The following is a 20,510-nucleotide window of genomic DNA, read 5'->3' on the forward strand; positions in this document are numbered from 1 at the left end:
ACTGCGCAGAGGCGGGCAAGGACGAGGCGACCAGCTTGGTGGTCCAGGAGCTGAGGCTCTCACACGCTGGGATGGACTGTACTTCTGGTTGGGGACATCTGCCCTGGCCCCTCTGCACTGGACTTTTGGGGGAGCTGGCGATCCTGAGTTGTGTGTGTTGGGGAGGGGGTCACCAGGTCAGCTCAGCTACTGGGACCAGCCTGGTGACTCATACTCACTCAAATGGGTCACTGGGGTCAGCCTTCTGCAGTTCCGGAGGGATTGGGATCCGCTTGTAGTACATCTCCCAGTCAAAGGCGCCCCGCATGGCATCCCCCGCTTGGGTCTCATACCGGAAGTCATCGTGGTCAATCACGTCAATCATCGGGCACACGATGGTCTTGCGGTTCCGAGCGATGCGGTCTGAAGAAGCCAAGAGATGCCCATTAGGGAGGCAGGATGGGGGAGCAGCTAAGTGCATGACCCTGTTCTGCAGCTTATTTGAATTTTTAATGTGTTCCCTGGGTGAATTATCTGAACACTTGAGCTTGAGAATCCTGGAGAAGGGAGGGTGCAAGTTTTAAAAAAGATGGACCAGGGCTCCCATCCCAGTCCTGACGCCTAAGACGGGGGACCTGGTCCAGCTACATAACTAACATCTCCAAGACCCAGCATTCTCCTCCGGGGGTGCCAGTGATCTGCTGGGGCAGATACTCCCAGCGAGGGGCAAATGGGGTGTGTGTGTGTGTGTGTGTGTGTGTCTCCCAGCTTTGGGCCAGGAGTCAAATTCAAGACTTGGAATGGGGAGCGTGGTGGGGTCAGAGTAGGTGGGCATCTGCCACCTGGGGTGTGTTTTCCCCTCCCCCACCTACTGAAGCGGAATCTCTGAGGGTGGAGATGGAGCAACCTTGTGACAGGCTCCCTGGGGATTCTTAATGAAGCAGAACACCCTTCTCCAGGGAAGGAGCTAGAGAAGGCCTCCCTTCCCCACTATTCATGGCCGTTCAGGGGATCTCACTTCAGGGAGGGTTTGGGCTGAGGACACAGTGCTCTGCTGGGTACTGGCTGACTGTGAGAGGTAAGAGGTCAAGGGGCTGCATCAGCGCGGCAGCGCTCAGTGCTGGGCTCACTTGGGGACAGAATGCCCAGGTTCAAATCCTGGTTTTGTCACCTACTAGCGGTATAACCTTGGGAAAGGTCACCCGATGCCTCTGAGTCTCGGTTTCCTTGCCGACAAAATGGAGGAAGACGGCGCCTATCTCATGGGGTCTCTGAAGACTGAGAGACAAGGAGGCCAAGGAGCCCAGCACGTGATCAGTACTCCCGACGCTGTCTGTGACCAGGGTTGCTGACAGAAGCTCAGAAGCAGGCGCTGGAAAGCTGAGCATCCCCCTCGTTCTCTCTGCCCCTCAGGTTTCTCATTTGCAAGATGCTGATAATAATGCCTGGCCTGCTTGTTCTACCACGGAATCATCAAATTCAAATGGGGATGTGGCCTAGAAAGCTAGGAGACTAGCAGAGCCATGAGATGATGATGATGATGATGATGATGATGATGATGATGATAATGATGGAGGAAATGATAATCAACAGCAGTTTTCCTTTGGGGAGCTGATTCCTTCTCACTCAGAAATGCTTGCTCTCCAAAGAAGGCAGACTGAGCTGTGCACAGAGGTGTAAATGGTTTCAGAGACAAAAGCCATAATGTGCTCTGTCTGCTGATCATATTAGCAGGGCAGACTTTTAAATCTACACCAGTGGTTCACATTTCTATTGCAAAAAGGAAAAAAAAAAAAAGAGGGGGGATGCTTCTTCCGTGTATGTCGGCAGATTATGAAAATTACCTTCATGTATTTCCATAGAAACAGAGTTAAGGGCTATTTAGACGACCAGTTCGGCTTCCTGCCCCACCACTCCATTCTCTTTATGAGTCACCAAATGACCCAACAAATGGGTTGTCCCTTCAGGATTATCAATTAGGCGATTTATGGTGAGGCTTTTTTGTTTTTTGTTCTCTTTCAGTCATGAGAGGCAGAGGCAGACCTCTTGGTTTAATGAAATCAACTGTTTACCAGGGAATCTGGGTTATATCCTTTTCCTAACCACACACAAGTGCATAATCTAACACGAAGGTCCATGCTGATCTGTGTTGGGACCCAGCACGCTGGTTATCCCACTCAGCTGTGTGGGTTTTGGGTTCTGTCCTCACCTTTGAACGGTGGCCTAACCAATGTTCCTCAAAGCGTGGTCCCTGGACCGCAGCCCTGGCACCACCTGGGCGTTGGTTAGAAATGCAGCTTCTCAGGCCCCACCCTGGACCCCCCGAATCGGAACCTCGGGGTGGGGCCCGGCACTCCGTGTTTTAACAAGTCTTCCAGGTGATTCTGAGGCGCACTCACGTTCGCCCTAAACTCCAGTCCTCTTTGCTCCCTAAGCTTTCTATTATCCCTCCACTTCTGAGGGGTTCACTTGCTCTCTGGATTGGTAGCTCTCCCCCCATCTGCCCCCATCGCTGTCCCTCTCCTGACTCCCAGTCCCAGTGGGACATTTCCTCTTCAATGTCCAACTGTCCGCACCGGCGCACTGCCTTTATCAAAGCGGAGACCTGGGGATGCACGAGGAGACACCGGCATCCAATCCTCGTGTCTCCCTTCTGTCCTCCAAGCATCGGTGGACTACTCCTGCATCGCGCTGCCCTGCGTCTATAGTCCTTCCCTCATAGTTGTCATAAACTCTCCAAAGAGGAATGAATTTAGGGAGGCAATGTGGAATCATGAAAGACAGACTTTGGAGCCAGACAGATGGTGACTTTGACACTTATGGCCCAAGGGAATAAGTGAATCATTCAATATCTCTGAACTTCAGTTTCTTCTACTATAAAAAAGGGATACGTCTGACCTGGCACAGTTTTGTGAGAGTTAGAGACCATGCTTGCAACCTTGCTGGCTCACAGGGGCCGTGCCGTGAATAGTAACTGCTCTCAGTTTGGTTCCTAATGGTAGACAGCCTTGGCTTGCTTTCTAAGAAACCTTGAAGTAATCTGGGGGAGCAGTCATGTCACTAGAAACTAATGTGCTGTGTAAGTTTGGGCAAGTCACTTCCCCTCTCTCTGAGTCTCAGCTCCTTTCTCTGGAAAGCGAAGGAACAGGACCGAATGGGTTGCTCAGGTCCCTTTGAGCACTCCTGAACTTCTGAGTGCACCTGGCATCGTGCTGGGTGCATCTCAGCAGGCAAGGGAACCTTTGTGGCTGGGGCCAGTGGCGGCTGGCTCATTCCACGTCGTCTACCTTGTCTTGGGAGAGTCCCTTACCGAGCAAGGGGGGGAGCCAATTGACATTGGCTTCACAGTGTGAGTCCAAGAATGTGATGACATCCCCAATTGCCGCTGAGGCCCCCAGCATCCGGGTCCTTATCAGCCCTTCCCGTTTCTTGGTTCGGAGAATCCTCACGCTGGGGAAATGGGCCATGTAGTCTTCAAGCGGCTTCTTCAGGTGCTCTGGGAGGGAGACAGAAGAGGAAAGATGGACGGTGGGTAAGAAGAGCTGCTCAGTAATCTTATTCTTGTGACTCTCCCTTACTTGTGCACTGCACGTTACAGTGAGACACAGCTCTCCGGCACACTGCCTCACTGCACCTTTCCAGTACTTTGAAAACGACAAAACCTTATTGAAAGGAGCTGAAGACCAAAATAAATGGACAGACAGTTCATGTTCTTAGATGACTTAATATTGTTAAGATGTTAATAAGACCTCCCATATTGATCTACAGAGTCAACGTGATTAAAATCACAGCTGATTTCTTTACAGAAATTGACAATTGACAGCTGATCCTAAAATTTATGGAAATGCAAGGGATGAAGGGAACCAGAATAGCTAAAACAATTTTTTCATTACTTATACATGAATGTTTATAGCAACACTATTCACAATAGTCAGGTGGTGGAAATAACCCAAGTTTCCAATGCCTTATGAATGCTATCAACAAATATAGAATATATCCATACAATGGACTATTACTCAGCCATAAAAAGGAATCAAGAACTGACACATGTTACACCATGAGGGAATCTTAAAAACATTACACCAACTAGAAGAAGCCCGACACAAAAGGCCACCTATTGTATGATTCCATTTGTATGAAATTCCGGAATAGGTAATCCATACAGACAGAAAGCAGGATAGTGATTGCCAGGGCCTGGGGCCCGGGGAATGGGGAGCGGCTGCTTAATGGGTATGGGGTCTCCTTTTGGGATGATAAAAATATTTTGAAACTAGATAGAGGTGATGGTTGCACAACACTGCAAATCTACTAAATGCCACTTAATTGAATACTTGAACATGGTTAATTTTATGTGAATTTTACCTCAATTAAAAATATGGATAAAGGATGTAAATAGGTACGTCTCTAAAGAAGATATACAATGGTCAATAAGCACGTGAAAATATGCTTATCATCATCATCAATCATCAGGGAAAATGGAAGTCATCAGTAGTATGTGACACCATATTACTTTACATCCCCCAGGACTGATATAATCAGAAAGTCCGATAATAACAAGTGTGAACAAGGATGTGGAGAAATAAGCATCTTCATACACTGTTGGTGGGAATGAAAATGGTGTAGCTACTTGGGAAAACAGTCTGGCAGTTCCTCAAACAGTTAAACACAGTTATAACCCAGCAATTCCACTCTGAGGCATACACCCAAGAAAAATGAAAACACATGTCCACATAAAAACTTGTACACTCATGTTCATAGCAGCAACATTCATAATAGCCCCAAACTGAAAACCATCCAAATGTCCATCAAACGGTGACTGGAGCCCTAACCGGTTTGGCTCAGTGGATAGAGCGTCGGCCTGCGGACTGAAGGGTCCCAGGTTCGATTCCGTTCAAGGGCGTGTACCTTGGTTGCGGGCACATCCCCAGTGGTGGGTGTGTAGGAGGCAGCTGATCGATGTTTCTCTCTCGTCGATGTTTCTAACTCTTTATCCCTCTCCCTTCCTCTCTGTAAAAAAAAATCAATAAAATATATATATTTTTTTAAAAAATGGTGACCGGAAAACAAAATGTAGAAGAGCCATACAACAGAATATTATTCAGCAATAAAGAAGGAAACAAGCTATTGCAATAATATGGATGAGCCTTAAAAATATTATGCTAGGTTAAAGAAGTCAGACATATAAGACTAGATATATGATTCTACTTATGTGACATTTCTGGAAAGGCAAGGAAATCGGTGGTTGGCTGAAGCTGGGTTGGGAGTGGGGGTTGACTGCAAACAGGCACAAGAGAATTTTTTGGAGTGATGGAAATATTCTAAAAATGAATTACGCTGTTAGTTTCACTACTGCATAAATTCACTTAAAAATACATTGAACTACAGACTTAAAATGGGTGATTTTTATGGAATGTAAATTATATCTCCATAAGGCTGTTAAATTCTAAAAAAAAAATCAATTGTATTTCTATACACTGGCAAAACACAATTGGAAAGTACAACAAAAATAGCATTTGTAGTAGTCTCATGTATAAAGACCCAAATAAATGAATAGATAAATAATATTTATAGATTGAAAGACTCCGTATTTAAAGCCAGTTCTCAGCCCAGAAATAAACCCGTGCCTTTATGGTCAATTAATATTTGACAAAAGAGGCAACAATATACAATGGGGTAAAGATAGTCTATTCAATAAATGGTACTGGGAAAATTGGACAGATACGTGCAAGAAAATAAAACTAGATCACGTTCTTACACCATATCCAAGAATAAATTCAAAATGGATTAAAGAGTTAAATGTTAGACTTGAAACCATAAAAATTCTAGAAGAAAACATAGACAGTAAAAACTTGGTCATTTCTTGTAGCCATATTTTTTCTGATATATCAACTTGGGCAAGGGAAACAAACAAAAAATATACAAATGGGACTACATCAAACTAAAAAGTTTTTGCACAGCAAAGAAAACCATCAAAAAAATGAAAAGACAACCCACTAAATGGGAGAACATATTTGTCAATGGTACATCTGTTAAGGGATTAATATCCAAAATTTATAAAGAACTTATGCAACTCAACACCAAAAAACAAACAATCCAGTTAAAAAAATGGGCAAAGGACCTGAATAGACACCTTTCCAAAAGGAGAAACAGATGGTCAGACATATGAAAAGATGCTCAATGTCACTAATCATCAGAGAGATGCAAATTAAAGCACAATGAAATATCACCTCACACCTATCAGAATGGCCATCATCAATAAATCAACAAACAAGTGCTGGAGAGGATGTGGAGAAAAAGGAACCCTCGTGCACTGTTGGTGGGAATGCAGACTGGTGCAGCCACTGTGAAAAGCAGTACGGAGTTTCCACAAAAAATAAAAAATGGAACTGTCTTATGACCTAGCAATTCCACTTCTGGGAATATATCCTAAGAAACCTGAAACATTAATCCAAAGGAATATATGCACCCCTATGCTTAGTGCAGCGTTATTTACAATAGCCAAGCTAGTGAAGCAGCCCAAGTGCCCATCAGTAGATAAGTGGATAAAAAAGCTTTGGGACAGCCCTGGCTGGGTGGCTCAGTTGGTTAGAGCATTGTCCTGTATACCAAATGGATGTAGGTTCAATTCCCGGAATGCAACTGATTGATGTTTCTCTCTCACACCAGTGGTTTTTTCCTCTCTCTCTCTCTCTCCCCCCTTTCTCTCTAATATCAATAAAAATATCCTTTGGTGAGAACTTTTTTTTAAAAAATGGGAGCACAAGGGACCTTTCTGGGATGAAGCAATTTTTATATCTTGATTGGGGTGCTGCTTTCCCAGGTGTATACATTTGTTAAACCTCATGGAACTGTATACTCATACTATCTGTACATTTTTTTTCACTGTTTGTAACTTTGAGCTCAATTACAAAATATATTGGTCAAAACACACATCCTCTTCGTTGGGGAAGCTGGAGTGTAGTGGAAGTGTCCCTGACTGGGGACCCGGAGAATTGGACTGTGCTCCCCGATTTGGCACAGTGAGCCCATCACTTATTTCCTCTGGGCCGTCTCTGAAATCAGAGTTTGGACCAGAAGGTCTTCAATGGCCCTGAGCCCAGGCCTCACAGAGCTCTTGCCAGCCCCTGGGGTGACCATCTTTCCTCACCAAAGCCCAAATCCTGCTCTGAATTCCCTCCATCAGGCTTTAGACTGGAAGGCCCCTCCCTCCCCAAATCAGGGTGGGGAGCCGTGTCCAAATCACCTGGTGAGCGGGCTATAAATAAGGCTGCGGGGCATCACCCAGGCAACGGTGATATGATAGACCAAGGGTAGCACCCAGCATCTTTGGTTTTACTTGATCACAATCGGGATTGCGATGCACAGCCAGCCTGGAACCACTGGGGTACTTCTGTCTCTTCATTTCATAGACAGAGAGCTGAGGTCCCGAGAAGGGAAGGGCCCACCACTGGCAGTTAGCAGAGAAGCTCTGTTTCACGCCAGGATCCCCTGGCTGCGTGTCCAAAACCTACTGAACCTTTTATTTTTCTAAGCCAGGAAAGAAATGAATCACTTTCACTCGTAAGGAAGGTTATGATTTGCAAAGCAGCTGCACATATTTTATCTCCCTTGGTTCATAAAATCATACTCTGCATCTGACAGATGAGAAAATTCAGAGAAGAGAAACCAGCCTGAGGTCATACAGCCAGGAAGTTGCTGGGCTCCCTGTAGAAGCTTATGCTCTCCCCTTCTAGTTGTGTTTTCCCAACGCTGACAGTCATCTACTGCTGCATGATTTGTGCCTCTTCTACTTACCCTACTACAACTTACTTAGACTTTTTAAAGCAACTCGCTGTGCCCGGCTGGCATGGCTCAGTGATTGAGCGTCAACCTAAGAACCAGGAGATTACGGTTCAATTCCCAGTCAGGGCACATGCTTGGGTTTTGAGCTTGATCCCCAGTAGGGGGCATGCAGGAGGCAGCAGATAGATGATTCTCTCTCATCATTGATGTTCCAACCTCTCTCTCCCTCTCCCTGAAATCAATATAAACATTAAAAAAAAAAAAAAAAGATAAACAGAGAGAAGATGATCTACACATACAGCGGAGGCTGGAAAACTGAGATACCCCAGATGCCTTCTTACTCGCTTGCAAGGATTAATATGGCTTCTCCCGCCCTTTCCCACTTATCCTTGGAACAGTGACTCTGTAGAAAACAGAAATCAATTTTCCCTAATTGAGGGACTAAATCTTTCCAAAAGAGACTTGCTTGGGCATTGAGACAAGATAGCAAAAGGCATGATCACTCTCCAGATAGGCTGCTGTTGGGGCAGGAAAACTGTCTTTAAAAAAAAAAAAGCCATAGTCACTGTGACAAGTGCTTCTTCTTGGCTGGGTTCAACTGGTAAGTCATTAACTGGAGGAGGAGGTAATTTCCTGCACTGCACACCACTACTCCCCTCAGAATTAGAAATACCACCGGCCCAGCTCTAATCACTAAGGGCCCTGCTCGGGCAGGCCCCACGGCTGAAATCACCCCGAACGCAGATGGCTGCATCATTACAGACCGAGCAATTAAGGGCTTTTGACAGCTTGTGGTAACGTTGGAGCCATTATTTAAGGGCAATTATGCTCCTCCTGTCCTTATTAGAAAGTGCACTTACACAAAATCAGGATTGTTGCCTGCTTTTGCCACTTGGACGAAGACATTCCATAAAGTCATAGAATTTTAGAGCCGAAAGGGACATTAGGTGAAGAAGATGATGGTTGTGATTCTGACAATGATCACTCTTGCGCACGGAGCTCCCTGCTTCACATACATCCAATAGTGTGCTATGGCCCCATTTCAGAGAAGAAGATGCCATGAGGCTTGGCATGGGCCATGTAACCTGCCCAAGGAACAGTTTATAAAAGATGAAGCCAAGGTGTAAAACCCAACCCTGCCTGCCTGCAAATGAGCAGGCTCTTCCTAATGCACCCAATTCTCCCTCGGCCGTTATTCAGCCAGTCCTTTCATCCTACCCAGGGGGGCCCGGGGAGGCCAGAGAAGGTAAACGTCCTCGTCCTCCTCAGAATCATATAGTGAGTCTGTGACACAGTGCTGTTAACCCTGGGACCCCTCCCCCCATCTTCATAAACACTAGGGCAGGGATAAAAGAGCCTCTCCAACGTGCCATGCTCATGGGTTTATAATGGAGACCTACAGCTGTGTTAAGAAAGATTCTGCAGCGATATCCTGGCTCGGGGTGAAAGTGTCAGGGCTGAGAACAGATGTCTGCCCTGAAGCAGCAGGGAGGCAGCTGCCCTAATGTCAAATATGCATCATTCCTATTCCAAGGGCTGCTCTGATTGTGAAAACAATACAGAATTGCTTTTATTACCCCTCGAATTTAATGACGAGCCAGAGCCATCCAACAAGGGGGAGGCGGATTCTGAAGGTGAGCCCCATCATTGTCAGGCTCTCAGTAGGTGTTGGAAGAGCACGCATCAGAGAGCTCACAGGTGTTTGTTCACTGCCTGCCTGACTTCACCCGCCAGCATCTGCCTCTGCACCCACATGGCGAACCTCAACCAAGGATTGTGGTGTTGGTGGGTAATCACCCCAGCACCCTTGCTGCCTCTGGTGGGCTGACCCCGGACAAGTGCTCGGGGCTGACTCCCAGGGCTCCCAGTGGGATCACGTGGAGTTGCTGCTGTGGTGCCTTTCTGTCACAGGCACCTACTGGCTGCCTCCCCTTCCTGTTCTCACGTCCACACTCTCACTAGTGTTCTCCCAAATCTCCTCCCCAAATAACTACTTTGTACTCAAATTCCGACTTGGGCTCTGCCTTAGGAAACCCACACGAAGACACATTCCAGGTAACAGGTATGACTGGAGGACCTACCAGGCTGACTCTGTGGTCTCATGACTTCCCTACATCAACACATTGTTCTCTAGTGCCAGTTTCTATAAATAATGGTGATCTCAGGTTCAGGCTCACCCATACTAGGCACTAACCCAAGGACTTCTCATGAATTTACTCATCTCATCTTCACAAACACTCCACAAGGCAGGTCACGATTAGTGTCCCTATGATGAGGAAACGAGTACTTTCCCTAGATCCACACAGTAAGTGGCAAGTCTTGGATTTAAACCCAGTCAGTCTAGCTCCAGAGCCTAAAGTCTTCTTTGCTAAACTGAAAAAAAAACCAGTATATTTTTATTGACTTCAGAAAGGAAGGGAGAGAGATAGAAACATTAATAATGAGAGAGAATCATTGATTGGCTGCCTTCTGCAGGTCCCACACTGGGGATTGAGCCTGCAATCCAGGCATGTGTCCTGACCAGGAATCAAACCATGATCTCTTGGTTCATAGGTCCACGCTCAACCACTGAGCCACCCGAGCTGGGCACTTTGCTAAACTTCTTAAAAAATTAAGAATCCTTTCAAACACATTTCTGAAAAGTAGGATAGAATAATAAACCCCCTATTGACCCATCACTCAGCTTCGGAAACTGTCAACTGCTGGTCACTCCTGTTTCACCCCCACCCCCGCCCCACCTATTGGGTGATACTGGGGCTGTGCTGGGAGAGGAGAGCAGGGGGTAACATGGAAGCACATGACACCCATGGGACTAGCACCTGTCCTTTTCCCCAGAGCACACAGGGCGAGTTACCTCAATGCCGGACACAAGTGTCTTAGGAGTACTTGCTGACCATCTCAGGGGACTCCCTACAAGGAGGGCGGGGCAGGTTCCATCAATTCCGGTGTTACCAGGGAGGAAACTGAGGCCTGGGGAAAAGAAAGCCTTGCCCCACATCTCTCAGCTGGTGGGGTCTAAGTGAGGAACCTGCACTTCTCCAGCTCTTGTATATCCCACCTGAACACACACACACACACACACACACACACACACACACACACAGGCTTCCCTGGACCTGCACTGAAAGGCAGCCTCTCCCTCCTGTCTGCTCTGAGGGCACCTAGGACTCGAGGATGGTCCTACCTCGCAGGCTGTGGCACAGGTCGTTCCATTCCAAGGAGTTGCTGTGAGTTGAAAGGTCCCCTGCCAACCCTGCGCCCGCCCCCCTCCACCCCCGCAAAAAAAAAAGGTATGTTGAAGTCCTAACCTCTAGGACCTGCAAATGTGACCCTATTTGGAAACAGGGCCTATGCAGATGTAATGAAGCTCAGATGAGGCCCTACTGGTTTAGGGTGGGCCCCAATCTGATGACCGGTGTCCTTAAAAGAAGAGAGAAATTTGGGCACACAGGAGAACGCCATGTGCCGACGGAGGCAGAGACGGGAGTGATGTGTTTACAAGCCCAGAAACACCAAGGATAGCTGGTGACACCAAAAGGTAGGAAGAGGCAAGGAAGGCTGCTCCGAGAGCCTTCGGAGAGAGCACAGCCCCGCCAGCACCTGGTGCTGACCTCTGGCCTCCAGAACTGTGGGAGAACCCACTTTTGCTGTCTTAAGCCACATGGTTTATAGCGCCTCATTATGGCAGCCCTCGGACTGAGACAGAGGGGGTCCCTCATTCATTGGCATGTAACTGCGACGCAGCCAGAACTTGGCCCCGGTCCAGGCCACCACTGTCCCCGTGTGGACCGCTGCAGTCACAGCCGACTGCTGTCCCTGCTTCCACGCTGTCCCTCTTCAGCCTCGTCTGCACATAGCAGTTCGGGTGGTCTCTTAGAAGTAAACTGCGCTTGCCACCCTTCCACTCCCTTGCTTAAAACCCCTTCATGGCTTCCCATGGCTCCTGGAAGAAGATCCAAAATCCTTACCAGGAACCATAAGGCTGTGCATGGCTGGTCTCTGTCCCCTCTCCAGCCTCATCTTGCCCCTCCCTTCCTTATTTTGCACCCCCCTCTCTGGCGCCCCCACCATCTGCTTTCAGGTGTCCAAGGGCCCATAATGTCTCACTGCTGGTCCTTCTGCCTGGCTTTCTGAAATCCCAAGCCCCTCCATTCATTTCCCCCTAGTTAACTCCGGCTCCTCCCTCAGGTCTCGGCTCCGACTGCAGCTCATCACTGAAGCCTTTCCTGCCCTCAAGACTCAGCAGGTGCCCAGGGCAGAGGTCACGGGGCCCTGGAACTTGTCCTTCACGCCACTCAGCTCAGCTCACCCGACTGCATTCGTGGACTTTGTCTCCCCCCATTCTAAGCCCCAGGAGGGTGAGCGCTGACAACACTCTGCCCACCAGTGATCCCTCGTGCCTAGTGCAGAGCTGAGGCTCCCACCGGACCCTGCTAAATCCACATACCTTCCTCCCCCACCATTTCATGTGATCTGACCTCTCTGAGAGGGAAGCAGGTCACGGTTCATCATCCTCGTTTCAAGACAAGGGAAGTCAAGTTCAGAAGACGCTGTTCTGGTGCACGGCTACACAGCCAGTAGGTTAAGTGGTGAAGACAGGACTCCGATTCAGTTTGGTTTGTTCAGAAATCTACCGCTGTGTGCAATCAAACTAATTCACAAGTGGAATACCAGAGTTTCAATCTCTGCTGCCATTGAGGCTGGCAGATGCCTTCAGGAGCCCCAGAAACGAAGGCGCCCTGTGGGTCCCACGCCCTGGCAGGACCCCGGCATGTGGGAGAGGGCCCTGTGGACAGGCCAGCGAGGGAGGGGAGGAGAAGGGGAGGAGAAGGAAGTCCCAGACCAGACAGATCAGCACGGTCCCGGTGTCAGTGGGGTGCAACGGCCTCCAGGCGGCTGTTAATCACGCAGAGGCTGCGGTGGGAGAGGCTGCCCTCTGCACACTTGGGCGGCTTCTGGGAGCTGTGGACGTTCTGGGTCTTGTCATGTCTCAGCTCTGCCGAGCGTCTGGCTGTTAAAGTGTCATAGCTCATCTGCTTCCAGACTGATTTATTTATTCGCAAGTCTTAGACAGTGGATTCTAAAGCACTGCCAACCCATTTGTAGGAGGGAGGGCACACAGCAGTCAAAAGTGTCATCCTGTGCTGCCATGGCTGGGTGGTGATCGCCGTTTCATTGCGGGTTCAATCTCTAGTTGTGGTGCATAGAGGAGGCAACCCATCAATGTTTCTCTCTCACATTGATGTTTCTCTGTCTTTCTCAAATCAATAAAAAATATTTTTAAAAAAGTGTCCTGCTTTGATACTCAGGTTTTTCCAGCCAAAAGAAACCTGTTAAGAGGAGATGGACCCTCACCCTTATTATCACTGTCAATGCCAGGGTGTGCTCGGGCCCCGTGCTAAATGCTGTTCTTTATCCACATTGTCTCATTTCATCACCATGGCAACGCTATTAGGGGAGACTGAGGCTCAGGAAAGTTCTATGCTGACCTGTGTTCAGACAGCTCGTAGATGACAGCCAGGAGCTGATAGCAGGTGTTTTGATCCCACACTGGCATTATGAACCAGGAAACTAGACCATCCCTTGATGATCTCTCCATTCTGCCTGGTGGGTACCGATTTTTAGTCCCATAATCTCCACCTTATCTCCCATTCCCTGGGAAGTCCAGGGCTTTCACTTGCTTGGAAATCTGACAGATAGGTAAGTATAAATAGCAGGGAAGTTAGACAGCGAGGTCGGGAAGGAAAGCTATGATTGCACCAGGAAGGGTTCGGCAGGTGAAACGCACAGGCATTTAAGCACCATTTACTTTTCCATTTGGAAAAGGAAGACAGACCAGCCCTTCAGGAGATGTACTTTTTCTGGCCCTGAGTCCCAGGCAGGAACTTCAGAGACTGGCAGAGCTGAAAGGGGCCTCAGAGATCAGCTCAAAGACCTTTTTCATTCTCCTTTGACCTGGGCTCTCTCTGTAAAACAATCTAAGGCGTAACAGACACTTTTGATGGGTGGTTATGAGAAACAAGCCATTTCTTTCCCCCTTTCTCCTCCCCAACCTCCTCTTCTTCTTGATAATAGCTTTACTGAGATATAATTCATGTACCATACAATTCACACAAGTCCATGTCAACAGCCGCTCCTCGCACTGCTGAGAGTGGGGAATCAAGCGAGGGCCTTTCAGCACCGGGACTGCGCTGATCTGTCTGGTCTGGGACTTCCTTCTCCTCCCCTTCTCCTCCTCCTCCCTCGCTGGCCTGTCCACAGGGCCCTCTCCCACATGCCAGGGTCCTGCCAGGGCATGGGACACACAGGGTGCCTTCGTTTCTGGGGCTCCTGAGCAGGCATCTGCCAGCCTCGATGGCAGCAGTGACTGAAACTCTGGTATTCCACTTGGGAATTAGTTTGATTGCACACAGCGGTAGATTTCTGGCCTTTCAGGCCAGTTTAATCAAGGAAGCATTCGCTGCCCGCCTGCTGTGTGTCTGGCATGTTGTGGCCATAGTCCTTTCTGTTGCTCTAACATGGTGGGTTTCAAAGTGTGGTCCCCGGACTGCTGGCATCAGCGTCACCTGGGACCTTGTTAGAAATGCCAGCTCTCAGGCCTCACCCCAGACCTACTGAATCAGACGGCTGAGGCCCACTGAGCTGGACTTTGTCAATTCTCCAACTAATTCTGACACATGGTAACAGTTGAGAATACTGATCTGCCCTAATGCAGAAGGTGAGCTCAGAGAAATAAACTGAGCCATCGTGACCATGTTAGAATCTCTAAATGATAAGAAATAGAAACCCACATTTCCTGCTAGAATAATAGGAAACTGGAGTTCTGCAAGGATTCCAAGCCCACTTGCTGGCCCCCAGCAAACCTGGGAAAGGGATGGGTGCTGGCTCAGGTGCCCTTCATCCTCCTCTTCCTCAGATTCACGGAGATCCCACCCGTCCTCCCTCCCAGAGACTCCTCTCCCCTCCAAGGGAGAGAAGATCTGACACACAGTGCACCCGATAGGCTCACAGCAAGACTCTCGGACCTCAGCCCTAAGGATGCCCACACACGCCTGGAAGTCTCTGAGTCCGACGTCTATATTCTAGGGAACGGTGGCTTTCAACTCTTCCGACTACGACCCATAAAAAGAAATGTACTACACGCGTGTATAACAGAAAGGTAAGGGGTGATGTGGCTCAGATGCTTCTTTTATTATATCTTCTTCTTTTTCGATTTTGTTAAAAAGCTGGTCATGACCTCAGAAACTGATTGCATAACCCTCTAATGGGCCTACCACCATCGGAGAAACCTGGGTCTGGGCTCAGTCTGGAACCTACAGTGTTAACCAATGCCCCACCTGATCCGGAGGGCCTCCGCCACGGGCCTGGCCTGAGGACAGCTCTCCTTCCACCACACCCCGCTGCTGTGGCTGCTGTGATCATCAGGCTTCTGAGGATGCACCAAAATGGATCCAGGCCCAGTTCTGCAAACAACACTGTTGCTGCCTGGCTTACCTCGACAACCATTCATACAGTCAAGTCCCGTGTGTGGGTTTGAGATCTCTGGAACACGGCATGGGTGGAGAAAGTCATTCCTCCCAAACGGCCAATTTCCTTCCGCCAAAGACTCCAGAGAGCACCTAGTAGGTGTCTCTCCTCTCCCCACAAGAGCTGCCAGGGAAACGTGTGCTTCGGGGCTTTGGCATCTATGGGCCTATTGTCTCAGCAGCTGGGAAGCGTCAAGGACACAGCAGATCAGAGGGCACCGAGCCCAAGTTCAAGAGCCAACACAGCTCCAACATCCCTGACTCGGGTTCCAACCCTGTCCTATCAATGTCCCTTTATGTAACAGTTACTTTGTATGGCCCCCTTTCATATTCTAAAATATAATTTGTAAACAATAAAACCTGCTTAAGACCCAATTTGAAAAAAAAAATCTACATATTGCCCCACTGTGATATAAAGGAGAAATAACAGAATAACACGTTTCAAAACGCAAATGCTTGGGGTGACTGCATGAAGACGGAGATGTAGCCAAATGCTTGCACCTACACGTCATATCCTGGAAAACACGTGAGTTCACCGTACAGACTGTACAGGTATGGGGGTTGGCAACTCCGGTACCATGAGCAGCACTACTGTTGACGTAATTTCCTAGAACAGTGAGCTTCTGGTGGGGTTCAAGCCCAACAAGTACAATCTTCCACCGATACACAGGGATTCCTGGGAAAGGCAGCACAGAGGCACCCTGGGGAGGAGAGAGAATTCACCTTGACCTTGGGGAGACTCCGTGCGTGACTGGAAACTGTTTTGGGTGGTGGCGGATAACGGGGGAGGTGAGAAAGGAGGAGGTTGGGTGAAGTGCTCATGGGCATATTTCCTAATAAAATACTTTTCTGGAGGGAAACTGAGGGAGGAGGCGAGGGGAGCTAGTGAGGCCGGGCACTGTGTGTGTGGCCCAGAGGCTGGGGGAGAATAGGAATGTCTAGGAGAGTTGTCAGGGGGTTGCTATGGAGTCTGTGACATAAAACCCCTCCTTCCCTCTTCCATCAAGTTTTCAGGAAAGTCTCAAGTCCTCCCTGGTACTTGGACACACACGGATTCTCTCAAGGGGCTCTCGGGTGAGCGCTGGAGCAGAAGCCAGAAGCCAGGGAGGCAGCTGACTCTGGCCTGCACCCACTGGGCGCCAGGCATTGTCCGAGGCACTTGGTCGACTTCGCCCCCCACACACAACCTTCGCTGCCACCCTATGGGGTTAACGCTACAGAGGCAGACATTGAGACTCCATCTGGCTACACCTATGGAAACCACCAGTGGTGGTTTCTCCAGAATCCCAGCCCCGGTCTGTCTCTTTTCAACACCCCTTACAACCAGAGGCCTCAGATTAACGTGCTCAGTTTATTTCTCTGGCACTTTTCTGAGAACGAATGGGAATGTGGCCTCCAAAGACAAATTGTACACCTTCCCCAAACATTTGCTTTGCAACTACGAGCCCCTCTGCTCTGTGGCATCACGTTACAAATTACCCCTCTCCTCGGAGGGCAGGTATTTGGCCTGGACATGCCTGTGGTGATTTTAAGAATGAGTTACGCTCCTTCCTCAGGCAATCACATCCACCAGCCAGCTCCCAGAAATAGAAAGCACTTCATCACACAAATTAACTCCTCTCCCTTATTTCACCGAAGATGAGTAATCTATTTAAAAATATGCTATTATCTAAACAGGCGGTCTTATCTGCACTTTTAATTTCAACTAAATGCCCGGGTCCCTTTTCAGCGGGTGGGCAGGGCCATAAATCTGTTTCATAATCAGACCACAAATAACAACACTCCAGAAACCAACACGATCAAGTTAATTACAGCCATCCCTGCTCTCGGAAAGCGACTCCCCACGAGTCAGCTACACATGAGAAGAGAAGCCCTGGCCCCTTGGACTCAGTCCACTCCACTTTTTCACCTAGTTGGAGCCCCTCCAGGGGAGCAGGTTCATGGGCAATTCCAGTTGTGGGCTCCTGGTAGCTGCTCTTAAATTATGTCAGCTTGTCAGGTGCTGGAGAGCAACATGTGTTTCATTCAGGAGGCCGCTTCCACTAAGGTGTTGGTAAAAAAGAAAAAAAGTCTCTCACTTCAGCAACAGTGTCAACCTGTCAGTTTTGTATTTGTTAAAGGGCAAAGGTATTCTCCTGGGGAAGTTTTCCTGCTCTGTGCACAGGAGCAGAAAGCCCAACCGTCAGAGCTCTCCTTACCAACCCCTTTAACTACTGCCACCCGCAATGCAGCCCAACCCAACCCAACCCAACCCAACCCAACCCAACGCAACACAACTCAACCCAACCCAACCCAACCCATCCCAACCCAACCCAACCCAACCCATCCCAACCCAACCCAACCCAACCCAACTCAATGCAACCCATCCCAACCCATCCCAACCCAACCCAACCCAACCCAATGCAACCTTGACTATCTGGAAACCTCTGCTTTGTGGGGTCCTGCAGCCTTCTCATCTGGGCTTCTTCCTTCTCTGCTTCCTCACTGGTTAGTGCCAGAGTGAGGACTGTGGGTTCTGCAGCTACCAGTATTTACAGACACTTCCATATCAGGAATTAACCTGGGTACATAGGTCTGGCCTCTCATCCTTCCCCTCTCATCCTATCCACCCTGTTGCCACAGCACAAGCCTGCTGATGTCTTCTGCTGACATTTCAGGCCTCTCAGCAACGTCCAGAGCCCACTTTTCCAAACCCACCTCCCATCGCAGCCTTTCGCCCGATCCTTTCTCTGCAACCTTGCACCCCATCCTCTTTCTGCAGACCAACTGACTACTTTTCTTGCCTTTGCTCCTTTACTCTTGCTAACCCCTCAGCTCAGAGCATCCTTCTCTGCTTCTCTGGCTCAGAGAATCTTATTCTTCTATCCAGGCTCAGCTCACAGTGCCCCCGAGCCGCCCTCCGCGTGAACGGTGCTCTCCTCTGATGCCCAGTAAGTGGAGCACAGGCTCCCACCTCAGCTCTTACTGCATCCCCCGCACATTCCAGTTCGGGACTCGTGTCCATCTGCCCGGTAGCAAGTTTCTCGAGGGCAGGACGGAGAGTGGTTCATTTCCCCGTCCCTCATAGCATCTGGCATATGGCGGATGCTCACGGATGTCTGGTGAAGTTGATAAATTTTGCTTGTCATTTGCTGCTTTTATTTTTGAAAGTCTATACACACAACATTCTTCCAGAGGACTCAGCATGTCACCCCAGGGACGATGTCAAGCATGTTGCGTGTGGGGTGGCTGTCATCCAGGTATTTACTTGTGAGTCTCTAAACATAGGAGGAAGTGCCAGGAAGCAAAAGTCACTTTCACAGCAGGATATTTATCGAATGGACTGCCCACTTGTGAGATTCCCACTCAAACACCACTCCCCACTGAGTAGAAGGCGCATCTCTGCCAATCACACCCGAGTCTGCTGGGGAGATGGCTGTGCTTCGGGTGTGGCTATCCAGCAGTATGACACAGACTGATTCCAGGCTGCTGCAGAGGGAGGAGCAGACGCAAAGGCCCTGAGGCAGGTGGGCAGGACCGACCGCAGTCACTGTTATTTTGGTAGGTGTGAAGGCCCTTTCTTGTAGGTGGGCACGGTGCACAATCCTGCTAGGACACGCTTCAGAGATTCAGACAGCTTGCCAAGAAAGAAACCACAACTGACACTGGTGGACTCCATTTGCGGATATAAAGTGTTCTAAACATTTCATCTTTTTTTCTTTCTAAAATGGGAAAATCTTCACTATTTTTTATGATTCTCAATGTGATTTGTTGTAAACTCTTTTTTTAAACCATCGTGGAAGGATGTAACATCTGAGTGACAAAAGCCACTCTAGTCTCATCCACCAGAGACGGCTACTCTTAGCTTGGTGTACTTCTCACCTAATTTTTCAATGTGTCCATGTTTACTTATTTCTTCTGAAATCTGCTTTTCCCCATCTAACAATATGTCACAGCTATCTTATCTTTCTATATTCTAGAGCTATCTACATGTAGCTCTAGAATGTGCATTTCTTTCACTATCTCACTCCATCCTCCAATGAACCCAACTGAGGGAAGAAGCCCTATTTCGCCTGACACAGGACTCAGATTGGGAAAGGTGAAATACTTGGTCCAAAGTCAGTAACGGGCAGGTTAGAAGAGCAGGCTCTCGGACTCTGCAGCTCTTGCCCTGCCTCTGAAACCAGGCTGTCTGCTGTCAGAAGAAGCAGAACCGGAAGACGATATCTGCAGAAAGTTATAGTTCAGCTCAAGGTAAGGGAAGAACTTTCTAATGATAAGAGCCGCCCAGCAAAGACATGGGATATCTCAAGACAGTGAGTTCTCAATCACAGGAAGACTTCAACCAGAGGCTGAACTTATTAGGCAAACCATAGAAAGACTCAACTGTTGGAGAAATGATTAGACTGCATGGCCTTGAAGGCCCGCTCTAGCCCTGGGATTGTGTGATTCTGTGGTTCCAAGATGGTATGCTGACCATACAACCGGCTGGAAGAAGGGTCCTCTAGCTCTGAGGACCTAATTCGTTAACCCGATAGCGCCTTCTGAGATGTGTTTAGTAATGAGCATACAGAGAACATGGTTTTTCCTTTCATAAGCTCTAGGTTATTTTATCTACCCCTGTAATTTTCTCCCAGCCCCAGCTGTGAGCATCTTTTACTTTTCAATGTTGTATTGGTTTTATTTGTCAAGGGCTGCCTGTAAGGGAACTCCATACTGTGGGTATGTGTGAGGCAACATGGGCTGGGCATTTTGTGCATTAAACCTGGAGCAGTGCTGGGCAGATTTTTCCAATCCTCTGGTGCCTGAATTACTTGATACCCATGAGGTCAGATTTGTGAACTCGTGCTCAAATACACACACACACACACACACACACACACACCCTCTACTACCTACTGCTGGGACATCCTGTGAGAACAGGAAGAGCTGCTCATAGCTGGGGTATCATAAGCTTAAAACCAAACAGAAAGCCCCGGCCTAGGCCCGCTGTGATGAGGGGCTCTCAGCCTCGAATAGGCCTCTTGTTCCCATTCAGGCACTCAGATGGCTGAGTTGTGGCGCCACCGGCTACTGGCATCGCCCAGAAATCAGGTGGTGATCTGAGGCAAACCAGCAATGCCCCTAGCACCTTTTCTGTTCTGGTCTGTCACAGTACTTGACTTTTTCCCACTGGTGACCCCATTCCTGAGGGCTACCACTGCCTCCCTCTGGGGGGAAGGGCATTTAAAATTTCACAAAACA

General features: G+C 48.6%; 1 protein-coding gene across 2 annotated transcripts in view; it reads right to left on the bottom strand.

Moving 5' to 3' along the window:
- GALNT10 (polypeptide N-acetylgalactosaminyltransferase 10) overlaps positions 1 to 20,510 on the bottom strand; it is a 173,317-nt gene that overhangs the window by 29,178 nt on the left and 123,629 nt on the right. For both annotated transcript variants that reach the window (XM_070414544.1, XM_070414545.1), the window contains exons 5-6: positions 3,290 to 3,475; positions 219 to 402 (exon numbers count right to left, since the gene is read on the bottom strand). In XM_070414544.1, coding sequence (XP_070270645.1) covers positions 219 to 402; positions 3,290 to 3,475 — 370 coding nt within the window. The remainder of the gene's footprint in view (positions 1 to 218; positions 403 to 3,289; positions 3,476 to 20,510) is intronic.

The sequence above is a fragment of the Myotis yumanensis genome, unplaced genomic scaffold, assembly GCF_028538775.1.
Source record: "Myotis yumanensis isolate MYYU_CA2020_CCGP unplaced genomic scaffold, mMyoYum1.0.hap1 SCAF_5, whole genome shotgun sequence".
In the NCBI taxonomy this organism is placed as follows: Eukaryota; Metazoa; Chordata; class Mammalia; order Chiroptera; family Vespertilionidae; genus Myotis; species Myotis yumanensis.